Source organism: Aptenodytes forsteri, unplaced genomic scaffold (assembly GCF_000699145.1).
Source record: "Aptenodytes forsteri isolate BGI_AS27 unplaced genomic scaffold, ASM69914v1 Scaffold280, whole genome shotgun sequence".
In the NCBI taxonomy this organism is placed as follows: Eukaryota; Metazoa; Chordata; class Aves; order Sphenisciformes; family Spheniscidae; genus Aptenodytes; species Aptenodytes forsteri.
This window is the reverse complement of record NW_008796042.1, coordinates 1,884,137-1,896,153: the sequence shown is the minus strand read 5'-3', so window position 1 is coordinate 1,896,153 and position 12,017 is coordinate 1,884,137. Positions and strand designations below refer to the sequence as shown.

Below are 12,017 nucleotides of genomic sequence, written 5' to 3'. Positions count from 1 at the left end.
GGGAGAAAATTAACTCTATCCCAGCCGAAACCAGGACAGAGAATTATCAAATGTTCAGCCCCTAAGAACAGAAAGGCACAATACAAACCAGTATTTCTGTCACTGAAGGCAGTGCCATCTAACGTGCCCATATAAGAACACAATAGGTTATGTTTTACTTTTATTTACAGTTCATTCAAGTTAAGAGACAGCCTTGCTGATTTCACCTGCAGGAGCACTGGGACCAGAACACTTGAAAAGTTTCCTGAAGTTCACCAGGGATGAACAAAATGACAGAAATGCCTCCAAAATAGAAAAATCACGTGAATGTCAAACACTGTTAGGACCATCAGTGCTGCTCTGGTTGTCTATCAATCTGATTTTTTTTCTAACGAATGCAGTTTCAGTACAAATCTTCTCTTGAGACCAGCATTTCTGCAACAAATAGTTCATCTTTTTCTCTTCTCCAGTTTAATGCCACTATTAATTTAGAAATATGATGTCTTTCAAATTCCATTGAAACAAGATCATCAGTTAACCAACATTTCAATCATTAGCTTTGGTGGTTTTAGCTTAATGGGCTAATTAAGGGAAATTTAATCAAAACTGAAGATGGAAATGTCACACATCAGTGAGATGGAAAAAACCCCACAGACAATCTTGCTCCCTTGCCCCGTCCTTTTTTTTTCCTTTCTGTTTGATCCCTGAAATCAATGAAACAACTCCCTTTGACTTTGGTGAAAGTCAATACTGTCGATACTGAAACACCAGAAGTGCATGTTATTGCAGTGACTCAGTATAATGCTGGAGGTGATGTCTCACTTATACTTTTGCACAGATCAAAGTGGGGTATGCTGACTGCACATCCAGTACTTCAACTGGCACCTTTACAGCACAGATACTGGTCCACAGCACTCTGTAGACATACTCACTGCAAACACAGATGCTGTGGTGGATGGCCATGAAAGAGTATTCCTGAAGGCAATTACACAGGAGCAGCAAAATCAGTGCTGGCAAGTTTGTTGTGACTTTGATGCTTAATAAATCCCAGCAACTTCCTCACATGGAATCCAAATCCTCATCAGATAAGTCTGCGTTTGTAAGCTAGATTTCTTCATAGGAATGAAAATATGGCTGCTACGAAAGGCTTTAATGGCTTGGATGTTAGAAAAATTGTTACTTGAGGACTGGTGGAAATTACTTCTTATCTGTCTCTTCTTTTGTCCTACTTGACCCCAGGAGCACAGCTAGGAATAAAGTTCCTTAGATGTATGACAATTGGGAAGTACAAGTTACATCCTGCAGAGTTAAGTGTCAGCTGAGCTGTGAATGCAACTCATAAAAAGGCCTTTTTTTTTTTTTTTTTAAAATCTGTTTGAGGCAGATGGGAAATGCTGTACCAGGTGGACAAAAAAAAAAAAGCCTAATTCAAATCTCCCCTTTGGGGAACATCAGCTTGGCTGTCTGAAGGATGTAAGTTTTACATAAATTCAAAAACCACTCAAGGGTGACTACTGATCAAATATTTCAGAGTCACAGATGAGAAATGGCACCAAAGGCATAACAAATAAGCTTTTCTTGGTTTGTTTCTTTGGCCCAACCTGTGAAATCTGAATCCAGATAAAGTTCCTTGAAAGGTAGGACCAAGCATATTCCAACTCAGTTAAACCTGACAGTAACAGGACAACATCAAAGCTTTTGGGCTGTGATCTTCCCCATTTCTCAGGATCTTTGTATTTTGGGTTTTATTTCAGTGTGGTCAGTATTTGAGCTTCACCAGATCATCCTGGATTTTCTGTTCAGTTGGTTCTTTTTGCTTACTTATTTTTTTCTTGAGCCTAACAGAAGACTGGTTCCCCCCAAAATATCTCGGGCTTATTTACAGAGGGAGATATAGAGCTAAAAATATGAAAATACATCTATACATCTATAGTTATGGTATAGCCTCCATGAGGACAAACTGTTTTGCTTACATCACCTATCCTCAGGTCTTCATCGCATGGAAATGTTAGCTTTTGGGTGTATTATATCCTCTTCTGTTTGGAGGGAAATAAAAAACATTCTCCTTGAATTGAAGACCTCAGAAAGCTGATTTTGTGCAAATTCTGCAGCTCCCTCCCTTCAGTAGCAACTCTGAATTCCACCTAAATATTGTCCCTGGCTCATACAGACAGTTCAGGTTTCCATTAGCCAGACTCAGGCAGCTGTCTTCATGCCATTATTTCAGAAAAGCTCATAATAATGATTTTTTTTCTTTTTATCATAAAGATAGGGATTATTAACCAAGATTGAATGTTAATCTCCTCTGTACTCAATCCCCCATGCAGTGACACAATCACAGCGTGCCTGTATGTACAGATCCCATTTCATAACTTGTAATGTTTTGCCTCTGATGGAACTGATTTCTCTCTCTACCTAGCTAAAATAATTACTGCTGAACCTGCTTGAGACCGAGGTACTTATGGAACGGAGAAGTTTCAGGTCACTAACCCTTATTACATTCAAGTTCCCATTAACTTCTCTGTTACGAATGATGCATTGTTAGCTCACTTCACAAAGGAATACTTACTATTTGGGATAAAAGACATACTTAGGTGGAATGAGATTATTTGGAGAAATATAAGCATGTTAACCAAACTCAGTTACAGTGACAGAATTGCCATGCAGGAAGTTACTTAATAGCCACTAATAAAGGTTGAGATTCAAAGGTGTTATTAAAGGCAACCATACTGAATATATACATGTACAAAATCTGTCACAGGTACTCTGCACACACTGTCAACAAACCCCCCTTTTTCAGATGAACAGAACAGCCATCAGCAGAATATTTCAAAAGGAGGACAGTAGCAGACATAGTTAATGCTACAGAGCAGAAAAGCAGCAATACGGGCATTAAAGTCTCACTCTGTTTTTAACAAAGTAACGTGGGACCACATCAGAGAAACAGAGGCTGGACTTGTTGGATGGATATAAGAAGAAAGAATGGGTGTAGATGTGACCAATGACTATATACGTAGTAATGTGTAGGGAGACATATGTCTAGCTTGTATGGAGGGTCCCTGTTTCTTCATAGCAGAATGGGAAGAAAGTTCAGGAATAACAGGAGACAAACAGGTCTCTGGGTACAAAATGTTGCCAAGAACTTTCCTTTGCTTTTTCATCCTTGATGGGAAACCTGGTGCCCAGAAACTTATTAGAAAGAAAATCTGAAAGCAGTGTGAGGGAGAGACAGCAATGCAAGAAGAAATTATAAGACGAGTGCTTAGCCACAGCTGGTAGTCATACCACTCTGCTGTATTTCTATGAGACAATTTCTTTTTACTGCTCTTTTTACTGCAGTAATGAGTGAGAGGTTCCCCAGCTGCTTTGGCTTCCATTGAGATCAGAGCTACTGAAGGAGCCAGACAGAACAACGAGTTTCACTCCTGAGGACTGAAAGGGAATCCCACTTTGATATGTAGACAAAAAACTGATGAGCTGTAATTCATAAAAATCCAACGAGCCAGCCAGACTGGAACAGGTAAAGAAACCAGTTTAAAGAAAGAAAGTATAACCATCTGGACATGAATTTTGACTTGTTGCAACAGAATATCACCTTCTGGGGTAACTTAAGGTTGTAGACTTTTCTTTCTTTCTTCCTCAGGAAGGTCACATCCATACCTAGCCTTCCAGGTAAGTCACATTTTTCTCTTCCAACATAGTAAAATTCCGCAGTCTGTGTTCAGAAGGTCATCAGCAAGAAAATAATTTTGAAGCTCTCTGAGCACAATGGGACCAAAAGAGAATTGTTTTTCACTTTCTGAATGTGCTGCCCTGTTAAAAGGACACAGAGCCTAGTCTTGCTATCACTGACAAGGCAAATGGTGCTGCTACTTATGACTAAAAATTTAGTTTCTAGGGACCTCAAGTAAACTCTTCCTCTCACTCCTCCTTCCACCATCTGGCCACTGCTTAAGACTGGCTACAAATTTAGACTTTGTAATGTCAAAAAAATAAACTTAAGAAGGAAGGAAGCCAAGGAAACCTTTCTAACCAGTAGACACATTTACATTCCTTTTATATTTCTGTACAATCTTCTTCTATCAGAAGACTGCACTGAGTTTGGACAGGTTGCTATTAATACTTGCCATTTGTAAAAAATGTTCCTCTCACAGAAGTTACAGTGAAATCTTTAAAGAAAAGGACAAGTTTAGTAGAGAATATAGGCCTTAAAAGACCAGAGCTGGTCTGGTCTGGGCTGCCTCATGTGGAGTCCACTTCCAGGCAACTCCAGCCAGGTGGTAGACAGAACCACAGAACGTGGTCTACATGTCACTCTACATGGCTGGCCTCAGCTTCACCACGGGAGCAGAAATCAAGAGAATTAGAATTTGTTTCTTAAAGTATTATTTTTCCAGCCAGGCTTCAGCCTATTAGAGCTAATCCTTTACACTGCTTAGCAAAACAGTTGCTAGGCGGGTTGTTGATAATAAGCATCAGCCTACAGCAAGCTCCAGAGAATCACTTTGTTACACATGCTTGTATTTCATCTCTGTGATATACCTTAACCATACTGTTAAACTAACAGAATGTCTAATTATTAGCTACACAAATCACTCATCTTCAATTACATCAGGCTTCTGTTTGCTCTTGCTGTCACATTCCCATGACTATACCATTATTAAAATTTAAACTCACATTTACTTACTAACTAAAACCAAACGTATAAAAAAAGCAAGCCCAAACTACCAACTACAACAGAGCTTTCAAGACTGTCTCCTACTTGCATTTCTGTGAAGTTAAAAAAGAACAGTTCTCAACACTCATCACTTATCATTGGAAAACAAATAGTAATTTTCCATCAAATAAAACAATTTTACAATAACACAGTTCTCTATACTACTTTTAATCCAAGTACTTTAGCACTGCATTAATGTGTAAATTCCAGTAAGTAAAAATGACCAATTCTCCAGCTTTCACTAATCTGTCCAGATGATCTGATTTGCAGCTAACGTGTCCTTCAGGGAGGGGTAGGTGGCTCCATGGGGGCCAAATGAAGTATAGTAAGGATTGTTAGTTCATGTTGAGTGTATTTAAGTGGCAAGTTAAAATACAGCACCTCTGGAGACTTTGCCTTTTGCCTCTGGTAAGCACAATATGTTCATCCAACAGTTCAAGGAGCTCTTGTCCACAACTGGCTTCTTTAATTGTAGCTGCTTTGATGGCATATCCTTTACCAGGCCCTTTGCCGTTACTCCCCCACGCACAGAAGATACTGGGCATTTGGAATTGGGTTACAGCTCTATTAATCTCCACACCACATGAGCCGGCTCTCACGACTGTTTTGCCAACACCTTCCAGAACAAGGAAGGACAGCTAACTTTGGAAAGATGTAAAAAGCCAGGACTTCAGCCTCTTTAAAGTCCACACAGAAAAGGTTAGACGTCACACAGGGTGAAATTTCAACTGGATGCTTTCCTAAGGATCAAATGGGAGGAAAGAAGACAATCCTCTCCTCATCGTACTCTCGGATATTAAACATGTGTCCAGGGTTGCCCAGGCTAATGCAGTGCTATAAATCTAACATCCCTCAGTCCCAGTTTAGCTGCTTTGTCATACTCCTTGCTACTTTCTGTTCCTGCCAAATCACCTGAAATGTCCTAGCTGTGATTTTCTGCCAAAATACAATTTCTCCCAACAGCCTGAGGGATATAAAACATTTAAGAAATGACTGTTTCTAAAGATAGTTTAGATCTGATCTAATTTCTTGGAAGTCTTCCTAATGATTCTTTGAAGTGCTGTAAGCCAAACATGGAAATTATGGCTAAGTAGTTTTTGAACAAGCATGCTTTTGAGCAGTTTTAGAGCATATTATCTTGTTATTAATAACACTTTCCATTCAGCTTCCCAATCACAATGGAACGTGCTTTAATTTTGTGTGGAACTGGTACACTGGTGTGCTTTATTCAAGAGCTTTACTTCTGTGAGGTGATTTAAAGTTTCAGCTCCTTCTGTAGGAATATCTGCAATATCATGCTTCTTCTAACGCAGGCCCTCACAGCTACTGACACAGGACACAATTAGAAGAAGACAGACACAGCAAGCTTTCAGCAGCACCAGCATTGCATTCACATCAATTAAATACTTCTTACAGTTCAATAAAACTGTCATTTATCTCCAAAGTATATATACTGCAGTCTCCCCAGTACCATTTTGGAGTACACTTCCATAGAGTTCCTTCCTAATTTGTACATCAGTCCAGACTTCCTAAGAAACAGGTTTCAAGATGGTGAGAAAGACGCTTGCAGTATTTCCAAGTCTCACAGGAGATTTCTTCCTTCCCAGAAAGGACTGGTTTCAACTAAATCAATCTTAGAAAAACATTGATCAAAATAGTGCACTTTCTGTGAATAAATAAGGACAAAACTTTTCAAGAGACACCAAAACTTCAAAGTTTTCCTTGCTTATGTCTTAATCTCCAACAAACTCCCTTCCCTCAGTGAAGCCAGCTGTCTTCCTCTGTAAGTAATTGGGAAGTAAGGGTGTCAGCACCTTATGCATAATAGTCAGCACCACGTAGCAGTTGGATCTGTGATTCCACATGAACCACTGCTAGCCTGGCTCCTAAGATCAAAGTATTCTCTGCCTGACTGTGCAACCAGAGATAATTTAAAGGAAAGCAATAGTATAAGAGTACAGAATAATTCAGGTACAAAACATTCCCCTGGCAACATTAGAAAATAAATCACATAAATAATAATGGCAAAATATACCATTCTTCAAAGGAAACACAGCTGAAGGGAATGAAGCAAGCAGGTATTTTTACAAATGGTATTTCAGCAGTGACTGCACAATAAGCCTAATGCTGATATTTTTTAAATCTTTAACGCACACATATTAATTATACATTCAGGACCGAAGCGTTGGCAGTGTCCTTGTTGTATTTGCAGCCTACGTGCATCCCTAAGAGCCAGCAAGATAAAAGACATTCATACAATGTTTGTTCAAACTTCTTATGAGGCAAACTATCCCTTAATGAAATCCATTATTTCTAGGGCACAGATTTCCAAAAAGACAAAGGACCCCAGTGCTCATGACACAGATTGTAGATGCATCTTACAGCCTAAGGGCCAGGGCAGCAGGAGGTGAAGTATGTCTGTGTCTTCTCTATAAACAGCATAAGCCAGAGCACACAGAAAAAGTAAACAATGAACAACAATATTCCCTTAAAGCTGACTTGTAAGAAACAGCTAAAACAACACTCTTTAAATAAGCATATGCTACCAGATTAAGCATATGCTACCAGATAAACCTTTTGTGCTTAAAGCCAGAACACAGTCATAACTGAGACAGGCCTTTATTAAGCTGAGCCTCCTGCTACAGCTAACACAAAGGTGTTCAGATGCATCCTTGCCTGATTTTCAGCAGGTTCTTCTCCCATCTCTTTCATCCTCAGATCCAGACACATTGAACACTGGGGACTTTAATAACCAGAAAAAAAATCAGCTATGGAGCTCACATCCAACTCTAGCAAACCACATAAGAAGATAAAAAATGCTACACGAAACAGTATGTGAGGAGAATGATTATTTCCAATCAATGAAATGGAGACACAGAAGTCTAAGCACCTTGCCGTAGACTACCCAGTGACCCAGTTTGTGAACTAAGATCATGACTCAGGAGTTCTAAAATTCGGTGCTTTGCTTTAACTACTCAGTTAGTTAGTCTCATTCCCCGCCTCTAACAGAAGATACCTCCTGGGGCCAAAGCGCTTCCTCTCCCTGAAGGAACCGCTTCCAGGAGCAATGCTGGCCATTTTCATTGCCAGGTAGCTAGTGATTAAATGGCTGATCACCATGAAGGAGAATGATGAGTAGACTCATACCTATCCAGTATATCTGGGAGAGGTAAGATCATCCACTGCCATATTCCCAAACCTTCGCTGTTATCTGAATGCCAGAACATCCGGCTCTGTTCCTTTCCTGTCTTGTTCTCAACCAGCACCAGGGATATATTTCCCAGCAAGACACCATGGATGAGCCATGACATTCGTAGCTAGAAGAAAGAGAACATAAGAGATTAAACATCACAAACGTTATCCAAAAGTTAACAAAATTCCCAACTCTTCTTTCATTTCTTTGTTTTCCAATCACCAAAAAGTCGATTCTCCCTCCCTTATGCTCATGTAATCCCTTTAGAAAACTCTACAGATGTGGAAGCCTGTAATACTTAGTATATGCTATTTAGTATTGGAACTACTGGTCTTTCCTTTTGGTAAAGTTGAGTCCAAAACATCTCTGTTTCAGCTTTCACATATATGTCTGTAATTTTGAAGGGATAAGCTAATACATCTATTATCTGCAGTACATAGATCACACTCCCCTAAGGTCCCACCTAAGAGATGCAAGTTAAGACTAACAACTTTTTCAGCAATAAACTTTTGTATTCTGGTAGCAGCAAAACCACAGGGAGAATAGCTGCAATAAGCAGGCATCACTAGTAATCACACCCTCATCCCCCAGATACTCTTTTCAAAAATCAGTTTTTCCTTACCTCTTTCCAAGTTTCTACAGACTTTCCAATTAAAGATCAGTAATAATTAGGTTTTTTATTATTTAAAATACCTTAGGGAACCGGTTTTCTAACATTTTTGTTACGTTTAATGCAATTGAGTCCATTTCTATGCATTTATCCCCACGTGTAAAATTATTTCATGTAGTTTTCTCATTTTATGACTTTCTCTCTCTCATTGTATGAAAAGAAAAACAATCCCTTCTACATCAGGCTAGTCTCAGAATCCATATTATATGAATATAGTCTTCTGAATTTTCTTGGGAAGAAGAGGAGCTAGCTCTTTGTTGTTAAAGAGCATAAGTAAAATACACATATATATTACATGCAGGAGCTGGGTCTCATCTCGATAACCAGTAGAGGTGAGAATGCTGAAGGAACGAGTTTATTAAAGCTACATTAACGATGGATTTTTGGACACAAGAAAGTGTTCAGCACAGTATCTAGCATACATGCATGTTAAAAAATAGCCCCCTGGTTTTTAACACTTCAAAGCCAACACCTAAGTCAGGAGGCTAGGAATTAAATTTATATTTTACACAGGAATACCTGATAACATTACTTACTTTCTTGCTTTGATAGCCTAGAATATTCATATCCATTTCTCAGCATAAAACACAACTGCTAGATTTTGCTTGCCGTTCCTATCTCATGGTGTAAGTCTGTCCTGGCAGACAAGTCAGATTTAGGGGTCGAAAGGACAGAAATGTTGCTATTATTCCTAGCTTACGCTCACAATTTTGGGGTGAGTGAAACAAAATTCTGGGTACCCATTATATTAATTATCAGTACTGAATTTAGGTAAACAGTGCAGTTCACCTGCCTGTCTCCAAAGTTACAAAACCAGCAATGACTTCGACTACATTGCAAAACTATGATAGAAAACTAAAAATCTAGATGTGGTTCTTCTCTCTCTCCAGTCCAAAAATCACTGCACTTGCCTAGAATCACTCCTGGGTCTGTTGAACTGCTAGTGTGTATGACACAAGCATTGGTAAGTCATACAAACTGATATGCAGATATGGGTCCATGAATCCATCTCATTACCTCATTTTGACCACAGATGTTCAAGGCTGATGCATAGGTTTTCAGCAGTTCAGCAAACCATCACTGAGGCCCACCAGACCACAGCACTTCTGCGGACAAGCCACTGTTCTAGTCTGACTACCAGCTCACTGTCACCCCAAGTTTGGGAAAGGACTTGTGGAGTCCCATGTCCATTTCCATAACGTCAGACACTGGAAACCATAGGATGAATTGTGAGGATTTTCACCTTGCAGACACCAGAGAGAAAAAGCAGAGTTGAGCAGGACTGTAAAGAACTGCTTCAGATATGACACAAAGTGTTGGCCAGCTGGGGGGAGGGCTGAGTTCATACCCACAAGTTCACAAGAACCAACACTGGTGGAAGAGGCTGCTGACAAAGGTTTATGGTGTAGGATGCTGATGCCTTCAAACTTGGTATCTGCATAGCTACTCCTAACTCTTAGTGCATACATGGTCTTAATGTCAGGTGACAATCAAGATTAAATAACTTGTTGGGCATTTTATACTTTCAAGTGCCTATGAAGTGAGGCTACTGAAATTACAGTGAAGATTGCTCTCCCTTAAATATCATTAGAATACCTTTCAGACCCACTTAAGTAATTTACCTTGAGAAAACTGATCAGGACTAAATTTTTTTTTTTTTTTTTAAATAACTTTGGAATTCCAGTGGACATTTAAAGCACGCAACCTATAGCAGGGAAAGCAACTCCTCTTGTTGAGAGTCCATATGTGAAGCACTTTTAGGGCCCTAAAGCCAACTCTACTGTAATGCACCATGTGAAATTTCTAATACGGGTAAGTTGGAGCAACTTCACTGTGCCATTTTGACAGTTCAACATTTGAGAGGGTAAAGCCCTGAAACTCCTACTATACAGGAGCTTTCAGACCTCTGTCTCTTCTGGAGACCTGCCAGACAGTAAGAGGCAACATCTACACGGTCAGAAGTGAGAAAAGAATGAGCCTTTGACAGCTATTAACGTAACACTAGAGCAAAAGCTGAAGCAATTGATGAATTGGAATGGATGCCTTTGCACACATGTCAGCTGTTTGAAGGAAAGATGTAGTTGGCATTAGATGTGGGAGATCAGCTTGTTGGCAAAGTGCAATATGCAGACTCTAATGAACTGGCTCTGAGTGAATCAACTGGCACTGTGTCCAAATGGGCATTTTTGGCTGTGATTTCCAGTTTCTAAGCTTCACAGCAGGGCAATCCAGGTCTTTTCACACCTGCTGAAGTGAACCAGAGCAGATGATGAGCTGGATGCCATAGTAAAGACTTCCGAATGGGGCTGGCATTCATTCTACAGAATACAGCATCAACGATGGCAGATGGTACTACATACACGATGCATCCTGTAAGTAGTGCAGTGGCACATTTGGAAAAATCTGAATCTGGGCTGTTGGTGGCATACCCCTAACATTATATATCAAACATCTCCCTGTGTGTTAAACCAGCAGTAAAATATTCAGGAGCTAGAAACATCACTGAGGAATTAATTAAGCATTGCAGGTAGACATTGGCTCAACGGCACCTTGCTTTCCGGCTTTAGAACCCACCATAGCTGGTGATTAGCTGTTCATATGCAAACCCACTGACTCAGTAAATTAAACACTCTAAACTGATTTGGGGAAAATTAAAGGGAGAGAGAGCCCATGGTAAACACACAGCATATTGAGGCAAAACCTGGGTCAGACGGCCACATGCACTGTACCGCAAACATCATCTGGAAAGATGCATTCTGAGAAACCCCTTAGCCTCTGAGTTTGTGGAATTTCTGAACTGACAAACAGGAGACTCAATTCATCCAAGAAAGAACAAAAAACTAATCCTTATCAATATCAACAGGGCTTCGCAGGTTTAACAGAGAGGTGAAGAAAAACAAGGAGAGTAGATTTTCTAGCAGAAGCTGCATAATTTCAAGACCACCTGAGAACTGAGACTTGCATTTTACTTCCTTATGCACAAAAGAAAGAAAATACTGAGAACCTTCTGGGTGAAGTTTGGGCCTGCTTACACCTGTGAGTGGCTAGAAACATTCCAGTATGAACTAGTGCTTAGATGTCTGACTGAGGACCAGTGACACACGCTCACAGCAGCATAAATAAAACATTCCTCAGTGGCACTCTGGAAAGTTGCTGTTTCTTTTTCCTCCCTTTCTGAGTAGCAATGCCCCTGACGATTAGCATTACGGTCCTACTGGACAGCAAAAGCTAGTTGTCTGTCTTTAGCACAAGTAACCAAAAAAAGAGGAAAAGATAGAATCATAGAATCATTGAGGTTGGAAAAGACCTCTAAGATCATCGAGTCCAACCGTCAACCCAACACCACCATGCCCACTAAACCACGTCCCTAAGTGCCTCATCTACTCGTCTTTTAAATACCTCCAGGGATGGGGACTCAACCACTTCCCTGGGCAGCCTGTTCCAATGTTTAACCACTC

At 40.0% G+C, this 12,017-nt stretch overlaps 1 protein-coding gene across 1 annotated transcript in view; it reads right to left on the bottom strand.

Moving 5' to 3' along the window:
• The window catches only part of ALK (anaplastic lymphoma receptor tyrosine kinase), a 245,971-nt gene that overhangs the window by 50,226 nt on the left and 183,728 nt on the right, over positions 1–12,017 (bottom strand). The window contains exon 8 of the mRNA XM_019473734.1: positions 7,844–8,013. Within this exon, the coding sequence (XP_019329279.1) occupies positions 7,844–8,013 (170 nt within the window). The remainder of the gene's footprint in view (positions 1–7,843; positions 8,014–12,017) is intronic.